The sequence below is a fragment of the Manis javanica genome, chromosome 1 (genome assembly GCF_040802235.1).
Source record: "Manis javanica isolate MJ-LG chromosome 1, MJ_LKY, whole genome shotgun sequence".
Taxonomy (NCBI): Eukaryota; Metazoa; Chordata; class Mammalia; order Pholidota; family Manidae; genus Manis; species Manis javanica.
Window position 1 is genome coordinate 111718581 of NC_133156.1, and position 20932 is coordinate 111739512.

Consider the following 20932-nt stretch of genomic DNA (forward strand, 5'->3'; position numbering starts at 1 on the left):
GGATTTAAAAGTAGATTAGATAAGATAGAGGAGATGGTAAATGAAACAGAAATTAGAGAAAAGGAATACAAAGAAGTTGAGGCACAGAGACAAAAAAGAATCTCTAGGAATGAGAGAATAAGAGAATTGTGTGACCAATCCAAACAAAAAATATTCACATTATAGGGGTACCAGAAGAAGAGAAAGAAAAAGGGATAGAAAGTCTCTTTGAGGAAATAATTGCTGAAAACTTTCCCAATCTGGGGAATGAAATAATCTCTCAGGTCATGGAAGTGCAGAGATCTCCCAACACAAGGAACCTAGGAAGATAACACCAAGACATACAATAATTAAAATGGCAAAGATCAAGGACAAAGAGAGAGTATTAAAAGCAGCCAGAGAGAGAAAAAAGATTATGTACAAAGGAAAACCCATCAGCTATCATCAGACTTCTCAGCAGAAACCTTACAGGCCAGAAGAGATTGGCATGATATATTCAATGCAATGAAACAGAAGGGCCATGAACCAAGAATACTCTACCTGGTAAGATTATCATTTAAATTTGAAGCAGGGATTAAACAATTTCCAGATAAGCAAAAGTTGAGAGAATTTACTTCCCATAAACCATCTCTATGGTGTATTTTAAAGGGACTGCAATAGATGGAAGTGCCCCTAAGACTAAGTAGGGTGTACTTAGTGTAACCAGAAGAAAAAAAAACACATTAAAGGAAGTAGACAATTGTTAAGCAACTGCAAAATTAAATCAACTATCTATGAAGTAAATCAAGGGATATACAAAGAGTACAGAATATGACACCTAATATATAAAGAGTGGAGGAAGAAGAAAGGAGAAAAAAAATAGACTGTATTTGAAACAGCATAATAAGTGAGTTAAGTTAGACTATTAGATAGTAAAGAAGTAGCCTTTGAACCTTTGGTAACCACAAACCTAAAGCCTGCAATGGCAATAAGTACATATCTATCAATAATCACCCTATATGTAAATGGTCTGAATGCACGAATCAAAAGACACAGGGTTACAGAATGGATAAAAAAACAAGACCCATCTATATGCTGCCTACAAGAGACTCATATCAAACCCAAAGATGTACAGAGAGTAAAAGTGAAGGAATGGAAAAAGATATTTTATGCAACTAATAGAGAGAAAAAGCAGAAGTAGCAGTACTTATATCAAACAAAATATATTTTAAAACAAAGAAAGTAACAAGAGAAAAAGAAGGACATTACGTAATGATAAACAGGCAGTCCAACAAGAGGATATAACCATTATAAATATCTATGCAACCAACAAAGGAGCACCTTAATATGTGAACCAAATAACAACAGAATTGAAGGAAGAAACAGAAATGCAATGCATTCATTTTAGGAGACTTTAACATACCACTCACTCCAAAATACAGATCAACTAGAGAGAAAATAAATAAGAAGACAGAAGCACTGAACATCACACTAGAACAGATGGACCTAACAGACATCTACAGAACAGTAGGATACACATTCTCCTCAAGTGTACACGGAATGTTTTCCAGAATAGATGACATATAAAGCCACAAAAGAGCCTCAGTAAATTTAAAAAGATTGAAATTCTGCCAATCAGCTTCTCAGACCACAAAGGTATGACTCTAGAAATAAATTATGCAAAAAAAAAAAATCCACAAACATGTGGAGGCTTAACAACAAGCTCCTAAATAATCAGTGGATCAATGACCAAATAAAAACAGAGATCAAGTAATATATGGAGACAAATGAAAACCACAACTCAACAGACCAAAATCTTTGGGATGCAGTAAAGAAAGTTCTAAGAGGGAAGTATATCACAATGCAGGCTTACCTCAAGAAAGAATGATCCCAAATGAACAGCCTAAAGTCACAATTAATGAAACTGGAAAAGGAAGAACAAATGAGGTGCAAAGTCAGTAGAAGGAGGGACATAATAAAGATCAGAGCAGAAATAAAGAAAATTGAGAAGAACACAACAACAGAAAGAATCAATGGAAGCAGGAGCTGGCTCTTCGAGCAAATAAACAAAATATATACACCACCAGCCAGGCTTATCAAGAATAAAAGAGAGTATACACATATAAACATAATCAGAAATGAGAAAGGATAAATTACTATGGACACCATGGAACTACAAAGAATTACTAGAGAATACTATGGAAAATTATATGCTAACAAATTGGATAACCTAGAAGAAATGGACAATTTTTAGAAAAATACAATCTTCTAAGACTGACCCAGGAAGAAACAAAAAATATGAACAAATCAATTACCGGCAATGAAATTGAATTGGTAATCAAAAAATTACCCAAGGACAAAACCCCCAAAACAGATGTCTTTATCACTGAATTTTATCAGACATACAGAGAAGTCCATATACCCATCCTCCTTAAAGTTTTCCAAAAAGTAGAAGAGGAGGGAATACTTCCAAACTCATTCTATGAGGCCAGCATCACTCTAATACCAAAACCAGGCAAAGACACCAGAAAAAAGAAAATTACAGGCAAATATTACTGATGAACATACATGCAAGAATCCTTAACCAAGTATTAGCAAACTGAATTCAAAAATACATCAAAAAGATCATCCATCATGATCAAGTGATATTTATTCCAGGGATGCAAGATGGTACAATATTAGAAAATCCATCAACATCATCCACCACATCAACAAAAAGGACAAAAGTCACGTGATCATCTCAATAGATGCTGACAAGGCATTTGATAAAATTCAACATCTGTTTATGATAAAAATGCTCAACAAAATGGATATAGAGGGCAAGTACCTCAACATAATAAAGGCCATCTATGATAAACCCACAGCTAACATCATACTTAACAGCGAAAGCTAAAAGATTTTCCTCTAAGATAGGGAACAAGACAAGGATGCCACTCTCTCCACTTTTATTCAACATTGCACTGGAGGTCCTAGCCACAGCAGACAACACAAAGAAATAAAAGACATTCAGATTGGCAAGGAAGAAGTTAAATTGTCTCTGTTTGTAGGTGACATGATATTGTACATAAAAAACCCTAAAGAATCCACCCCCAAACTACCAGAACTAATAACTGAATTCAGCAAAGTTGCAGGATACAGAATTAATACACAGAAATCTGTTGCATTCCTATATACTAATGATGAACTAGCAGAAACAGAAATCAGAAAAATAACTTCATTTACAATTGCATCAAAAAGAATAAAATACCTAGGAATAAACCTAACTAAGGGTGAAGACCTACACCCTGAAAACTACAAGACACTTATGAGGGAAATTAAAAAGACACCAATAAATGGAAATCTTGTCCTGTGCTCATGGACAGGAAGATTTAATATTGCCAAAATGGCCATCCTGCCTAAAGCAATCTACAGATTCAATGCAATCCCTATCAAAATACCAACAGCATTCCTCAATGAACTAGAAAAATAGTTCTAAAATTCATATGGAACCACAAAAGACCCCAAAAAGCCAAAACAATCCTGAGAAGGAAGAACAAAGCTGAGGGATTATACTCCCTGACTTCAAGCTCTACTACAAAGCCACAGTAACCAAAACAATTTGGTACTCGCACAAGAACAGACTCATAGATGAATGGAAAAGAGTAGAGAGCCCAAATATAAACTCACACACATATATGGCCAATCAATATACAGTAAAGAAGCCATGGATATACAATGAGGAAATGACAGCTTCGTCAACAAATGGTGTTGGCAAAACTGGACAGCTACATGTAAGAGAATGAAACTGGATTATTGTCTAACTCTATACACAAAAGTAAACTTGAAATGGATCAAAGACCTGAATATAACTCATGAAACCATCAAATTCATAGAAGCAAACAGGCCAAAATCTCTTCAATATAAACATAAGCAACTTTTTTCTGAACACATTTCCTCAGGCAAGGGCAACAAGAGCAAAAATGAACAAATGGGACTACATCAAACTAAAAAGCTTCTGTACAACAAAGGACACCATCAGCAGAACAAAAAGGCATCCTACAGTATATATTTGTAAATGATTTATCCAATAAGGGATTAACATCCAAAATATATAAAGAGATCATATGCCTCAACACCCAAAAAACAACTAACCCAATTGAAAAATGGGAGAAGAATCTAAAAAGACACTTCTCCAAAGAAGAAATTCGATGGCCAACAGGCACATGAAAAGATGCTCCACATGGCTAATGATCAGGGAAATGCAAATTAAAACAACAATGAGATATCACCTCGCACCAGTTAAGATGGCCAACATCAAAAAGACAAGGAACAACAAATGCTGGTGAGGATGCAGAGAAAGGGGAACCCTCCTACACTGCTGGTGGAATGTAAATTAGTTCAACCATTGCGGAAAGCAATATGGAGGTTCCTCAAAAAACTAAAAATAGAAATACCAGTTGATTTGACCTCTACTCCTTGGAATTTACCTGAAGAAAACAAGATCCCTGATTCAAAAAGACATATGCACCCCTATGTTTATCATAGCATTTTTTACAATAGTCAAGATATGGAAGCAACCTAAGAGTCCATCAATAGATGAATGGATAAAGAAGATGTGGAACGTAAAAACAATGGAATATTATTCAGCCATAAAAAGAAAACAAATCCTACTGTTTGCAATAACATGGATGGAAGTAGAGGGTATTATGCTCAGTGAAATAAGCCAGGCAGATAAAGACAAGTATCAAATGATTTCACTCATTTGTGGAGTAGAACAACAAAGCAAAACAGAAGGAACAAAACAGCAGCAGTCTCACAGACTCCAAGAAGGGACTAGTGGTTACCAAAGAGAAGGGATTGGGGATGGTGGGTGGGGAGGGAGGGAGAAGGGGATAAAGGGGCATTATGATTAGCACACATAATGTAGGTGGCTCACAGAGTAGACAGTATAGCATAGATAAGACAAGTAGTGACTCTATAGCATCTTACTATGTTGGTGGACAGTGATTGCAATGGGGTGTTGGGGGGACTTGATAATATGGGTGAATGTAGTAACCACAATGTTACTCATGTAAAACCTTCATGAGATTGTATATCAATGATATCTCATTAAAAAAAAAAAGATGACCCATCTTCTAGGTGGAAAAAAGAGACAGCACAAGGGGTGATACTGTTCATGATCTGGGACAGAAAAGTAATTCCCAGATAGATTGGGATGGCAGAACTAGATGGAGATAAAGGGAAATAAGAGACTGGGAATTTGAATGTTCATCCCATTCAACCAATGTTTGATGTATGCCTATATGAATACCTCTTAAGGATTTGGAAAGTAATAAGAAATGATTCTTCCATACATTGTCAAGGTTTTACTCAAAATTAATGCACCCTTCTTTAAAATATTAAAAAAGGGGTAAAAGTATGTGACCATAGCTGGTTTGTGGTCAAGGATGTCAAAGACTCAGGTCTTCCTGTTCCTGGAAAACAGTGGGATAAGACTTAATCCCAGGGAGGAGAAATCTGTGGATAGCTGGGATTTCAGACTCAGGAATGACAATTTCTGTTGGTTGTCAGAGATCAGTTGTGCCCATTTCAAATATGTGCCAAACCAATGGGGCAAAACTGCCTAGTAAGGAAATAGGTACCTATCAGGTGGTCTTTGCATTAGTGGGCCATGAATGGGAGTCATCAGAGGTTCCAATTCCCAAACTGTCACAGTCAGAAGAAAGTGGCAGAGAGTTGCTTTACTTTTAGACATATCAAAGTGACAGGACATCTGACAGGCCCAGATGTAGCAGCTCAGTCTTCACAAAGTTATCATACTGCTTCCTTCTGCTCATTAATCTTCTTCTAGATCCCTGGCTCCTAGTAGAGGCTTGACTACAAAGCAGTGGTTAGGTGCCTGTCATCATGAATAAATAATGCCCATGCGTTATTAACCTAGGGAGTCAAAAATAGGGAGTTGAGATATAACCAAACAGCTCAGGCTTTGAGGCCACATGGGACTGGGGTTTAATGACAGCTTAACCCCATGAAAGTTATATGACCTTAGAAAAGTAGGTAAACTCATATAACCTGTTAAAAGGGATGGGGGATCTCAGTATTGTGAATATTTAAGGAATATTCAAGTAAGTGCAGATTACAGAGCCAGCCATAGGTTAAACACTCAATAAATGTTAGTTTCCATTTATACCAACATCCCACTCCCCACCTTCCGTAGCTGCCCTTATAATTAATTTCACCCATTAAACAATGGAATTTACCTGGTCACCTTTTTGGGCCTGAATAACTGTGACATTGCCATTCTCATTCACACTGTACAGCACTATCTGGCCAGTATAATTTGCCCGAGGAGCACCAGCCACAAAGTGGGTGCCCTTTTCAGTGGAAATTGCAGCCACAGAGTAACCTAGGAGAGAAGGAGTTACAGAGTAACTACTATTGAATATAGCCAGTTAGGCTTGCAGAGTTAGCAGAGATGACCAGAGGTCCTCTTTTGTTAGGTGGGATGCCCAGCTCCTAGTGCTCCTGAGCATCATTGAGGGCGTATCTCACTCTTTATAAGATGAGCTGCCCCTGCCCTTTGGTAGGCAACACTGCCCTGCAAAGGGTGGGACAGCTACTTACAAAGCTGACCCTAGGTCCTGGGTTGTCCCCATCAGCCACTCATGAACAAGGCACTCAACATGTATTTTGTGAATGAATAACTTAATGAATTAAAAAGGCAATGTTGAACAGGTTTTAGCATCAGACAGTCCCAGATTCAAATCTGAATTGTCACTTACTACATGTTTACCTGGGCAAGTTATTAACCTCATGGGCTCACAAAGGTAAAATGGGGATAAAAATAATTCCCTCAAAGGGTTACTGGAAGAATTTAAATGTTTCCGTAGATAAAATAATCAGCTCAGGAACTGTCCCATAGTAGGTGCTCAAGATAGTTGGCTGTTTTTTATAGTAACAAAAAGACTAACTCTAAACTAGTATGACTACCACTTACTGTATTTGATTTTTGGAACTATTTCCACTTTGGAGAAACACAAACAGGTCCCAGGAATAACAACTGCTTGAACAGCGAGAAGAGACTAGCACGTATAATACAGCATTTCATTATGTAATTATAGGTTAAGACCTGACTGGCAAAGAGGCAATCTAAATATGTATAATAAAAAGAATCATTAGATGACAGTTCAAGGGCTTTGCTTTACTGATCCTGAGAGTCTACAAGGGAATAGTTTAAAGGAAGGAGACTTAAATTTGCTGAGCTAAATGCTGCTGTGCCTTACCTAAATATGAGCTGTGGTTTCTGTCTTGCAGAATTTGGTCAAAGGCTTGTTTAGGAAAGATCAAATGTCTGTGTGATGTCTGCTGGACAACAGTCCCACTCCAGCCATAAGCTCCTACTGCACCCAGCATCAGAACATCCTAAAATAATTGAAAAGTTATCATTGTTAAAACAAACCACCTGTAAAGCATAAGAACAAAGGGCAAGCAAAACACTGAAATAAATGGTCTAGATGTAAGGAAGAAAAACTAAGCGTGATGGAGTACAAAGTATATGAATGGATGCTGATACAGCTCTGCATTGTTTTGATCTATGTTATGCTGAAAAACAAGGCTTCCTGTGGGCTGTTACCTTGGGCTTTATTTAGTGACACATTTTACAGATAAATCTTCCCTGCAGTAAAGGAGTAACACACAGCCATCTTCAAGGTTCCATTCAAAGTCATATACCCACAAATGCTAAACGGTTGTGAGCCTTTACAAGGGAGTCACAACTGAGCCTCCAGTTTCACACATTCATAAGAAAAGCACACCCTCCAATATGAGGCTTGCTTGAGAGATGGGAAGTGCTGTGGAAGAGGAAGAGACAAGGGTGGTGCTGCCATCCCAGGCAGGCCCTGGGGCCCTTTTCTGGCCTCTTCTATTTTCAACCTTGTTCCTCTTTCCTCTTGACTCCAAAAAATGTTCTTCTGTCATCTACTTTCTATTCCATCTATTTGGAAATAGCACAGCTACAAAAGGCACCTAGAGCATGACATTCAATCTATTTTGGAAGGCAAATGGCCACTGTGAGCACCAGGGTGGGGTGGGGGGTGGGGGGTGGCAAGCAGGACAGGCTACTCTGCACTGACTCAATACCCAATCTGGATACTCAAAGCTATAAATCGCCACAGAAGGCAAGGCACGTCGCAATGGAATTCATTATTTTCAAGTTTTTGATCTTAGACCTTAGAAAATGCAAAAGACGCAATTTTGGATTGAAAAATACAAGCCATTAAAAAAATAGCAAATAGGGAAATGTTGAATCTCATTTTAAGGATAAGAGACCATGAAATTATGGGAATGATTGTTGCAAATCCAGAACTCTGAATATGGGGGTGCAGAAAGGGACTTCAAGTAATGCACAAAATCCTCAGGAAATTGTGTGCAAAATTCTCTGTGTGGGGGTTCATTTATGTTTTCTATGAGGGAAAAAGACCCATGACTTTTTTTTTTGTATCATTCATGTACAATTACAGGAGCAACATTACGGTTATTAGACTCTCCCTATTACCAAGTACCCACAACATACCCCATTACAGTCACTGCCCATCTGCGTAGTAAGATGCTATAGAATCACTACTTGTCTTCTCTGTTATACTGCCTTCCCCATGTTCCCCCACCCCTACATTAAGTGTGCTAATCATAATGCCCCTTTTGCCCCCTTATCCCTCCCTTCCCACCCATCCTCCCCAGTCCCTTCCACTTTGGTAACTGTTAGTTCATTCTTGGGTTCTGTGAGTCTGCTGCTGTTTTGTTCCTTCAGTTTTGGCTTTGTTCTTATATTCCACAGATGAGTGAAATCATTTGGTACTTGTCTTTCTCTGCCTGGCTTATTTCACTGAGCATAATACCCTCTAGCTCCATCCATGTTGTTGCAAATGGTAGGATTTGTTTTCTTCTTATGGCTGAATAATATTCAATTGTGTATATGTACCACATCTTCTTTATACATATATCTACTGATGGACACTTAGGTTGCTTTCATTTCTTGGCTATTGTAAACAGTGCTGCAATAAACATAGGGGTGCATATGTCTTTTTCAAACTGGGCTCCTGCATTCTTAGGGTAAATTCCTAGAAGTGGAGTTCCTGGGCCAAATGGTATTTCTATTTTCAGTTTTTTGAGGAACCTCCATACTGCTTTCCACAGGGGTTGAACTAATTTACATTGCCACCAGCAGTGTAGGAGGGTTCCCCTTTCTCCACATCCTCACCAACATTTGTTGTTGTTTGTCTTTTGGATGTTGGCCATCTTAACTGGTGCGAGGTGATATCTCATTGTGGTTTTAATTTGCATTTCTCTGATGATTAGCGATGTGGAGCATCTTTTCAGGTGCCTGTTGGCTATCTGAATTTCTTCTTTGGTGAAGTGTCTGTTCAGATCCTCTGCCCATTTTTTAATTGGCTTATTTCCTTTTTGTTTGTTGAGGTGTGTGAGCTCTTCATATAATTTGGATGTCAACCCCTTATCGGATATCTCATTTATGAATATATTCTCCCATACTGTAGGATGTCTTTTTGTTCTATTGATGGTGTCCTTTGCTGTACAGAAGCTTTTTAGTTGGATATAGTCCCACTTGTTCATTTTTGCTTTTGTTTCACTTGCCCAGGGAGATATGTTCATGAAGAAGTTGCTCATGTTTATGTCTAAGAGATTTTTGCCTTTTTTTTCCTAAGACTTTTATGGTTCCATGACTTACATTCAGGTCTTTGATCCATTTTGAGTTTACTTTTGTGTATGGGATTAGACAATAATCCAGTTTCATTCTCTTACATGTAGCTGTCCAGTTTTGCCAACACCAGCTGTTGAAGAGGCTGTCATTTCCCCATTGTATATCCATGGTTCCTTTATCATATATTAATTGACCATATATGCTTGGGTTTATATCTGGGCTCTCTAGTCTGTTCCATTGAAGATCCACAACTTTTATGAGCATCTCTAATGAATAGAAGATCCAGAAAAGTTAGCACCTTCCATTCTAAAGAAAAAAGAAGCCATTCCCGGCCCTTTGTTTTATCAATCGAATCCTCTGAGTTCATATCGTTTCTGAAGTATTTCCTGATGTCATCTGTCTCTGTGTCTTCTTGCTACCCCACCCATATCCTCAGTAGAATTAAAATCAGAGGCCTGGAGATACAAGTTTCTGAGAAAGAAGGACAGACTTGCCTGAGTTAAGAGGAGTTCCCATCTCACATTTTACCTAACTCCTGACTTTTTCAACTATTCTCCATCTCTGCTCTTAGAAAAGAGATACTATGACAACTCAGAATTTAACAATAACAGTAAGGACAAGAGTTTGATTTTCTAAACAAACTATTCCAGTAGTTAATCGATTTAAAGGAAATTCCTGCAATGATAATACCCTGAATTAATATAGTGCCTGTCCCCTGGAGCTTTCTTGTATATTATCATTTTATATTATATTTCAAAGACTTTCTTGTATATTGTCATTTTTTTCCATTAAAAATCCCTATGAAATAGACAAGGGAAGGCATTATTAACCTTTGTTTTCTAGATGGCAAATCAGCAGCACAAAGAAACTAAATGGCTACGAGTAAAATCAGAACTGTTGATCATCAGATGGCTGTTCTTCCCAGTTTATGTATAAAGCTACTGCGCCCAGAGGCGGTAAGTCAAATGGCAGAATGGTTGGAAGGTATCTGATATACACACATTTTGAGGAGAGTAATCTGCGCTGAATCCCACTTGTGACATTTCCATCTGGAAGTTTTCTCCTCCTTGAACAGTACCTGGGAAATAGCAGTTTCAAAAATTAGATCACTGCCATCATTTTTTAAATCAAATTTTCAATCACAGGTACATACACTTGTGCACCCACGTGGGCACGCGCATGTACACACACACACACACACACACATACACACACACACACACAAAAAATGTTCTGATGTTCACTCAAAAATATAGAACTGGAAAACTCTGGGAAGGAGAAATAATTAAATAAGTATTCTAACCAATATGGAAATCCACAATACTCCCCATGTTTGAAGTTGGCATTAATCCTGATTACAAATTACTGTATTTATTGTTATACTCATTGAGTTTTGATATCAAAAAACACACTCAACATAGTGAATGAGGTAAGATGAAGATTGAGGTGATGGTACTTTAAAAAAAAAATTATCACTGCTAACTAAGAAACTAACCAAATTTTTAGCTTTTCAATATTGGTCCTAATAATTGCACACATATCTCAGATGCAGTTGGAGGAACTAGGCAATTGACTTGTAATGAAGACTATGCTGAGAGATATCTGGGTTAGGCTTCAGATACCAGGATTCAAAGCTGAGTAGGAATTTTACCAATTGGGAAGTTTTTCCTAGTTTTACCTTATGTGCTTGCCTCTGAAACTAGCTCTATAAGACTCATTTTCCACATGGTGTGGTTAAAATGGTACATTTCACTAATATTCACAAAAAGAAAGCTAAATTCCTGGCCTGTCACATACAGAGAAGACAAAACATACCACAAGATACAGTCACTTGTTTAGAAGACATAATAATTGACACAGGATGAAAAAAGATTTTTTTTTAATAAAGTAGAACAAGGCTTGCCAAAATCCATAATAGCAGATAATACACAAAATCACTTCTAGTTAGCTTTTAGATTGCTTTGCAACTGTTCTTATTCATACAACCACCAACAAAAAAATATTGCCACAGGTAGCTGAATATGTTTGTATTATCTCAGGGCACACTAGGTTTTGATGATGATTTAACTAATTTAGAAGCAGCATGGGATGTTTAAGAACAATAAAATTCTTTGGATAGATCTTTCCAGTGAATGATCAGGAATCGAAAATATGACTAAGGAATGAATACTTAATTTATTATTGTCAGACCCAGCTTCTGAAGCAGTACCTAATATGTAGTAGGTGCTCAATAAAATACACTATTGCTGATAATTATTTGAGTTCACAATCAGGAACCAGGATTCGGGTATGTGGGCCTTACACCAACTAGGATGTGTTCCAATGCTCCATAGAGGGAGCTCTTAAACACGAGATATTTCTACACTGACTAGATCTTCCAAGACCATATAAATAAATTACTATAAATCTGGCAAATACAATGTTTCCTGGAAATCTGAACTATTAAAAATCTTCACTATTTGTTTCTAATTTTAGAAGTACATGTTTTATGATAAACAATTTTTCAGAAATTTAATAACAGTAAAAAGGTATAACTTTTTATGATAAAAATCTTTACACAGTATAAAAAGGTAGAACTATTTACAATTATAATAGATATTACAGATATTACTAAATTACTCCTTAAGGTTATACAATTTATAACCTTATCAACAGTGCATGGCTTTTTAAAGCCCCGTAATCTCTCCAAGATTAAACATTGCTAATATTTTGTTATCTTTAGGAGCACTGTATTATTGATTTAATCTAGTTTTAAATAAAATCTAAATGATATTGGGAATATTCTCTTATCTTTATGGGCCATTTGTGTTTTACATTTTATAAAATACTTGTTCTTTATTTTTCTTACTGATCAGTAGTTCTTTTCATACAAAGTATACAAATTTATACTAGTAGAGCAAGAATACAGTAATAAAATCAAGAATTCTTAAAAAAGTTTTCAAAAGAAAATTCCTGAAAGATGGTGCTCTTTTACCTTCAATGCTGAAAATTTGTTCTCCTAATGTCCCAGCCTTTTCTAGTAGAGCTGTTTCATCAGACACATTGAAAAAGTATCTTTCTGTTGGAATACTGGCAATTGCTTTAATTTCTTTTATTAATTTTTTAGTATCAAGGGCATTTCTGTTTAAGTAACCAAGAACCTTGAAAACACAGGAAGAGGAAAACAAATCTCATTATTTTTATACTCCAATTTCCCTACTAACATTTTCTAAGCTACTTCTGAATATAATAAACCCTCTGGAGAAGTAAATCGACATCCCCTTAGTTGACAGCAATGATATTTAGCAAGCAGCAGACATAAAAAATTTTCTTTTAAATAAAACTATGAGCAGCCAATGAGAAGATGTAGTATTGGGAAGTGATGTAATAAAGAAACATTTACGCATCAACTAAAAATAAAAAACAATTTAAAAAATCCACTTACTGCTATACCAAACCGTAGTATATTGTCGTTATTGCATTGATCAATCACAGCTTTCAACATTGAACCATCGTGTGATTCACCATCAGTTACAACCACCATTACTTTGGTAGCACCTGGTCTTCCACCAGCAACTGCTGCATAAGCGAAATCTCTGTGGCAGATAAAAGTAAAGACTCATGATCAAAATATGAAGTTAATATGTGGACCTCTGGTTAGAAATATAAGTATGAAACTAACTTCTTTGAGCATAACCTATTGTGACTTAGAATTTCTCCCTGCCAGGTCTGGTGATGTATTTACATTCTATGTGCGGCTTATAAAGAAACATAAAAATATAAATCTTGCTTCACATTGAAAGTAATTTCCATGGTTTCTGTGGTGCGTATATGTGTGTTTACATCAGGAATCCTCAGAAGTTTCTTCTGATAAGAAAATTAAAGTCGTAAATAACTAATCAACATAGCAAAAATATTCATTTCTACTGTATATTTTACTCACTGGATCTGTATTAGTTTTTCAATACTAAATGGTTTTTTAAAAAGTAATAGATACACATGGTAAAAGAAATTCAGAGTATTTGGAAAGGTATAAAACAAAAATCTGACACCAATCTACCATTCCAAGGAAGTGACTATTATCACCTTATGTTTCCTTCTAGAAAATCTTTTACCTATGCATGGTCTACTCTTTAAGCTTTTATGCAAATAGGGGCATATCCTCTACAGCTGTTTTTTATATTGACAGAGATTTTTCCATATCACCACATATAAAGCTCTTCTTTTTCAATGGCTGCATAGTATTTCATCATTTGGAACCATAGTTTATTTAACATTTAGGCCCCATTATTGTACATTTAGGCCATTTTGAGTTTTATAAGTTATGCTGTAAAGAATGTCCACATGTATATATCTTGGCAGACTTTTCCAGATATATTAGTAGGATAAAGTCTTAGCAGTGAAATTACTTGGACAAAGGATTTATACATTTCAGATTTTGAAAAATAATGCCAAATTGCCCTTTAAAATTTTCACCAATTTATATTACCATCAGTGTACAAGCATGCAAGTTACTTCATCTCCTTTGCTGAACAATGATGACTATTAAACTCTTTTTAATAAGTTCATTTGGTAATTGAGAAATATATAATTATTGTTTCAGTGCAATTTTTTCTTTTTGAAGGGATGGTGAGCAATTTTTATATATTCATTAGACATCTGTTTTTTTTTCTCTACAAACTTGATTTTTTTCTTTCTTTGCCCATTTTCCTTTGTGGTGTTCATCATTCTCCTGATTAGTAAGATCTCTGATAATAAGCAAAATTATCCTTTGTCATATATATATTAGTTCCTTCAGTTCATTAGACTTTTGAATTTTAGTGGTATTACTTCTGTACAGAAATTTTATATTTTCATATAGTCAAACCCACTAATTTTTGTGTGTCTTTGACATTTTATAGTAAAAGGACTACTTATCTCCAGGAACTCTTTAATCTCCCAAGTTTTCTAACAGTTCTTTAATAGTATCATTTTCTTAAGTTTAAATTTTTGGTTGAGTTGAAACTTATTTTGATTCAAGGACTAAGGCAGGCATTCAGCTTTATTTTGTTTGTAGACGGCTGGTCAGTTGTCCAACAAATTTTTTCTGTCCATTGGATTCTCTTTCTATGCAACTCCTTTAGGTTAACCACCCCTTCTTTAGATTAACTACCACATATATGATGAGACACCTCAAAATCTATATCTGTTTCCATTCATCCCTCTCATCTTCAAATTTATGTACTCAATGCTTGCTCAATATTTTTATCTGACTATACAAAAGGCACTTTAAAAAAAGTTCACACTGAGAGTATCATTTTACTTCCTAAACTTCACCATATTCTATGTAACAGAGTGCAGAAATATAGAAAATATTTCTCAGTCAAATTTGAACTTCAGTGCTTACATTAAATACTTTTTGAGTGAATTGTGTTCTTTGTGACATGCAGTAGAGCTCATGTATAATTACAAGGTTGCTGAGGGTATAGAAACTGTGCCTCATTTCATTTTGATTTCCTGCAGGTCTCAGAGCAATAAATTGTAACCGTAGGTACCCAAAAAAATAAGATGAGAGGAAAATGCAATATTTACTGAAAGGGCTCAGAATTCTATTTGATGTAAAGAAACAGACCAAAAAAAAAAAAAGAGAGAGAAAGAGAAAAAAAGAAAAGCAGTTACATTCTAGGAGGTATGAATAAGAAAATTAGATGACTCTCTTAACAATGGAAAGACTCACTTGGGAAACAATGGTAAGACAAAGTTTTGAAAAGATGATGAAAGCCATACAAGTTCCATCTTAAGAGATGGTGGCTACTCTCTTTGAGAAAAAAGGTTGCCAGGTCCCCAGCCTCCTTCCAGGGAAAAATGCCACAGCCGTATTCCCTGTGGAAAACACAGGCCCTCTGCAGTTCCTCACTCCCAGTAGGCTATTTCCTGTCACTAAGTCTAGTTTACTAGATCAGGAAGGGCACTTCCCCTAATGGCAACTCACCTACTGACTAGCCAGCAAGCAGCTCATGAGATGGTGTGGCCCAAAAGACAACTTAATAGGCTGGTAAAGATTAACCAAACCAATCATATCTTGTCTTATAGGGAATCTGCTTTTGGGACCTAACGGGAGAGTCACCAGTTGACAGAAGTAGCAACTAGAATATATACCCCCAAAAAAGGAAGGGCAGATGTGATAGGAAGTTGAGAAACAGAAATGACAGGATGTGGTGACTAACCAGATGTGTGATCCAAGGAGGAGAAGAAAGAATAAAGAAAACAATCAAGTTCTTACTCTGCATGACTGGAGAAAAGGCAGTATAGCGTGACTCTAAATGGCAAAGTAATGAGAAAAGGCCGGGAGGAGAATAAAGCCAGTTCAGGGCATATTGAATTTGATAAGTGAGTCAACACTCCAAGTAAAGATACAGCATCAGCCATACCCGTGTGAACTTTGGGAGGGCTCAGGGTCGACAACACAGCCATGGGGTGACCCACCCGAGGCTGATGCTGATGCCATGAGAGTGGATACCATGCCTGAGAGCAAACAGCTATTAAAAAAAAGGGCTCTGTTTAGTGAAGAAAAAAATGCAAAAAGGAGTCAGTGAAGAGGCAGAGTTGTTGACAAAGAGTTGGCAGGGATTCCAGAACTTTGTGATGTCATGGGAACTGGGGCAGGAATAGCAATGCACGCTCATCATTATCAAATGTTCAGGGAAGTTACAGAAGATGGGGCTTGAGGCAGACCAGGGGGTTGCTGAGTGATTGATTAGGAGGGCTACATTTATCTGGTGGCAGAGCCACATTTCAAGGATGTGGAAAGACCAGGCATAGACACTGCTTTCCTGGAATTACGGTAGTGGAAGGAGGGCATGCACAAGATGAAAGAGGAGGAAGCAGGTTTAAAGGAAGGTGAGCTTATTGTTCTCATTTATTTTATAACAATAGGAGAGTGTTTAGCATTTTTGTAAAGACAGTATGATTAAAAAGAGAGTGAAGATGAAAGTCAGCAATGCTGAGAAAATAGAAAAACTGAGCTAAGGATTAGGAAAGTGCTGTGTGGTTGTAAAATTCACAGGCCTCAGATTGTGAAAACCAAAATAGACCCATTCAGCTCACTCTTCAGTCAGTAGCATTTAAGATTCTCTGGCCCTGATCAATTTGCATGAAGAGCTCCATTAGCTTAAGTTGTCTGTGGCCTTGACCAATATGAACAATTGCAGACTGCTTGAATTCCTATTTACCCTAACGTCTTCATTTACTTCATAAAAAATTTAAAAAGTCAAGTCATATTTTTATAGAAGTCTCAGAAATCGAAGATTTTTAAATTTAATTCCTCACTGCCTTCTCAAAGTGTTCCAGTTACAGAATGTTGGAACTTTTCTTCATTATTTCTGATTTAAGTGTGTTATCAGGTACATTATTTTTCTTTGCCTTTTCTTTCCTTTCTTCTTACTTACAAGCACTCTACCAAAATATTGGCTTAGTAGCATCATAACTTACCTTGCATATTGAATTGCTTTGAATGTGTTTGTGAGATCGCCACCATACTGGAATGTCTTAGATGTTGCTTCAATCATTTCAGCTTTGGTTTTAAAAGTATTCAGGTTAAACACAACTCGTGGATTATTGCCATATTGAATTAACCCCACCTTTAAGAGAGCATAAGTTTAGTAAGGGGCTGTCATTAAGTTCGATTTCAATGTAACCATTATAACCAAAATCAAAAGCTCACTTGGACTGGGCTGGTAGCTTAAGGGAGTCAGTTCTAACTTTGTTCTTAAGAATACTTATTTCTTCTTTGTCAGAGGCTCTGTCAGTGACAAGAAACAGTACTGTGGATAGGCAAGATGGTGTGCCATCATGCATAATTAGGTTCTCAAGAGTAATAGTTATAGATTTTTAAGTATAATCAAATAGTTATAGACTAGCTAGTAATACACATTTTAAGCATGGCTGTATAATATTTCAATATGGATAAATACTAGAATAAATTATTAACAGAAAATTAAATTTATATAAATAAGTTTTCTAATTAACAATGGACATAACCATATAAACAATTATAACCAGTCATAGATGGAAGATAACATCTCATTATTTGAGGATAATTATAAAATAAAGAATTGGAGTTGAATACAGGGAAAACCACTGTTCTCATCAACACAATCAATCTGGATGTATTTTTTGTGCTCGATTTCCTTTAATCACAGACTTTAGCATCTCTGAAGAAAAGCTGCTATATGTGTATGTGGGCAGGAAGTTTCTGGCTTTCAAAGAAAATGCCAGTATGGAGAGTCTTATTTGAGAGCCCTGAGAGACAGAACAACTTCTGAACAAGACATCTGTGCACAGATCCTAATCCTCTAGCTTAGCAAGTCCAAACACTTCTGCTAACATCCTTACTCTCGGCACTGACATCATTCTCTAAGCCTAGGAGTAGGGGCCTCCAGAACAGGAAGTGGCAATGAGAGATCAGCGGCCCAAGGCTCTCTGAAGTAGAGGTAGTCTATAAGGAAGGTGGAAGGGCCAAAGGCTGGATTTCTGAATTCAATCAGCTACTTTTGCTAGGATGGCAGTTAACTAGGCACTGGGAAGATGGTAAAAAAAATGGTATTGCTGGACCTCTCTTTTAGGATAGGATGTAAGACTTGAGAAAGGGGAAAGGATCAAAAATAACTGTAGGGATTTCAAAGTCCAATCTGAGAGGAAGATGGTAGTGACTCCCATGACGGAGCCCCAGAACTTCTATGGGAGAAAGGGGAAGGCTGGATAGAAGATGTAAAGAAATGTGGTGCGTCAGAACTTACAGTTAGGCAAAATTTAGATTGTAAGAAAAGAGACTAAGTAAGACCACCTCTAGAGATGAAGAAGATACATTGGGACAGGAAGACAAGAAGAGGAAGGCCATGGATTCCATACAGGAGACTATTAAATAAAATAAGTCAAGTTATGAAGGCTATCCATTTAGAGATGAAAAAAATAAGCAGATCCCCCGGAAAACTTCTCTTAAAATGGGCCTTAACAGTGATGCTCTGTGGAAACCAGGATTATACAAAGTCTTATTTAACAGAAATTTCGGGTAAAAGCCCACAGTGAAACATGCAAAGTTTCTGCAGACCTTAATGTCTTCTTGGTATTGAAAAGCAATGTCAAGGGGGAGAACATTTTATAATTCTCTTATAAAAAAAAAGAAAGCAGGAAAGCAAATTTCACTACAGATAACTGCAGAGCATTTAAAGGACAATTACTATTACTAGATGTTTGACTCTGGACCATCAGACGCAGCCCAAGAATGTACCTAGTAAATCTGTGAACCGGTCCCTGTTCACACCGGATCAGCATGATGCTACAACCAGAATGACCCATGAAATGGCACATCCAATAAGAAAGAAAGAGGTTCAGAACTTTTAAAATAAATGCTGTTCAGTTTTATAGAGGCATGAAGCTTCTGCTCTTGAGTGAGTTTTGGTTGCCCACCTCAAGAACATAGAAAAGCAGGTTAGACTCCTTCAGAGACAGCTATGCAAGATTATTGAAAACACGTGTCCTATGTAAAAATAGAAGGTTAGAATATGACAAATGACTATAAAATAATGAATGGTAGAATTATGCTGTCTTGGGACTTATTTACAAAAAGCCCAGAATTTAAGGATAACTGTTTTACTTGCAAGGAATAAACAAGAGAAATTCATTATTAGTCCAAGTTAGCATAAAGAAAAGACATGTACTGGATTATAAAATGTATTGATAATCTATGAGTTAGAGGAGAATAAAAATAAGCAACTAAAGAGAATCAAAATGCTATGTCCCACATCCACGCCTGTGTCAGATAAGAAATCTAAACACAAAGACTAGCATTGGGTAAAGTCCTAGAATAAGTCAATGTAGTACAAGTTTCAATTAACATTCTACATTGCCATTAAGTGTATTTGATACAAGGAGTTGAGAAACCTGCATATGGAAAGTTAAGACCTCATATCTGACAGTATCTTCTCAGGAAGAAAGCCATGGGTTAGCGTGTGTATTATTGGTATCCATACCTGTGTCTTTGTGGGGCCTATATCCAGGCCTTGTACAAATTTTTCCAAGAAATTCTTTACTGCATCCCAGGGATAAATACTGTTTGATTCATCACACACAACCACAACATCTATGAGGGAAGGGCAGGCTATGTGGGAAAAGATGAGAGAAACAGAGTTCCATAGGTGATTCAAACTTCACAATAATGAGAATGAGACTTAAACCAAAGTGGCGTTGAGGGCTAGGGTGGCACTTGTTGATAAACTGCTCCCCCTCCTGTCATGTAGGGTGTTGCTCAGACCCTCGGCACTGTCACAACTTACTCTGCACGGCAGGTGAAAAGCTGGCCAAGAGCTGAAAATCGGGACTGACGTCAGAACAAACACCCGTGGTGTAATACTGATTTCCGCACTGCTGTGCCCACAGGGGACCACATGTCTTCAGAGAAACGAGAACCGTGACAAAACACATGGAAAATGTTAGTCCTCTAACCTCTCCTTTTGTGAAAATCAGAAACCATTTCTATTCTTTCACAAGACTCTAGGAATTGTCAACTGCTGAAACGATCCAGTCAAAAATGTCTTTGCAGGAAAGGGCAGTGGAACAAATGCAGTGAGGGAGGTGGGCATGCACTGTGCCCACGGGCTGGTCTCCAGGGAGAAGGTGCCCAGGGATGTCAGGGGAGGGTGTCAGGGAAGGGGCACACTGGTGACCCGCCAAGCCAGAGAAAAGGGGTGCTTTCCTTCCAGAGAACACCCAGAAGAAAAGTACGTGCAAAGTTGATATTCTGTCTCTTCACTACCTGGGACGGAGGGGCTTCATCAGCAAAGAGGCAACTCAAACTCACTATCTTCGTGAAGCTTAAGTGCATCTACAGATATAAACACTTAGAAGAGTATTGGGTAAATAGCAAATAGTATATAATTGTTAGCCAGCATCATTATCATTGCTATTCTTGAACAAAGGCCTCCATCCTCTCTCTTCCATTTACACTCTTCAGCAGAAACCATGAACCCCCAGGGCCCCAAAGGCCAGGCAGGAAACTAGCAGAGTGCGCCTGGCCACACAGGACAGCACGGGGATGCAGAGCCATGCTGCACACACTGCGGCAGCTCCTGCCCACTGACTGGGGTGAAACTACCTTGGGTTACCATATCTCCTAGATTTTCAAGAGTCAGAGAAGGCAAACTTTGTGTGAAAATTCAGTTGAAAAAACCCACACTGTGTGCTAAACAAACACAAATGCAGTTCATGAACTGCCACTTTTTAACTGTGCTATGAAGTATTTCTTTGAGGACTTCAGTACCCCAT

At 37.2% G+C, this 20932-nt stretch overlaps 1 protein-coding gene and 1 long non-coding RNA gene across 3 annotated transcripts in view; one reads left to right on the forward strand and one right to left on the reverse strand.

The window, feature by feature from the left end:
- Positions 1–20932, reverse strand: part of ITGA2 (integrin subunit alpha 2) — a 117758-nt gene that overhangs the window by 45997 nt on the left and 50829 nt on the right. Inside the window, exons 5-12 of one of the 2 annotated variants that reach the window (XM_037022016.2) lie at positions 19945–20059; positions 19642–19769; positions 17102–17250; positions 13077–13227; positions 12627–12792; positions 10654–10730; positions 7221–7359; positions 6198–6343 (exon numbers count right to left, since the gene is read on the reverse strand). In XM_037022016.2, coding sequence (XP_036877911.2) covers positions 6198–6343; positions 7221–7359; positions 10654–10730; positions 12627–12792; positions 13077–13227; positions 17102–17250; positions 19642–19769; positions 19945–20059 — 1071 coding nt within the window. The remainder of the gene's footprint in view (positions 1–6197; positions 6344–7220; positions 7360–10653; positions 10731–12626; positions 12793–13076; positions 13228–17101; positions 17251–19641; positions 19770–19944; positions 20060–20932) is intronic. The other variant, XM_073236346.1, reaches the window with a different exon arrangement.
- Positions 15556–20059, forward strand: LOC140849429 (uncharacterized). The gene is made up of 2 exons (XR_012131191.1): positions 15556–16510; positions 19909–20059. It is a non-coding gene; the product is annotated as an uncharacterized lncRNA (long non-coding RNA).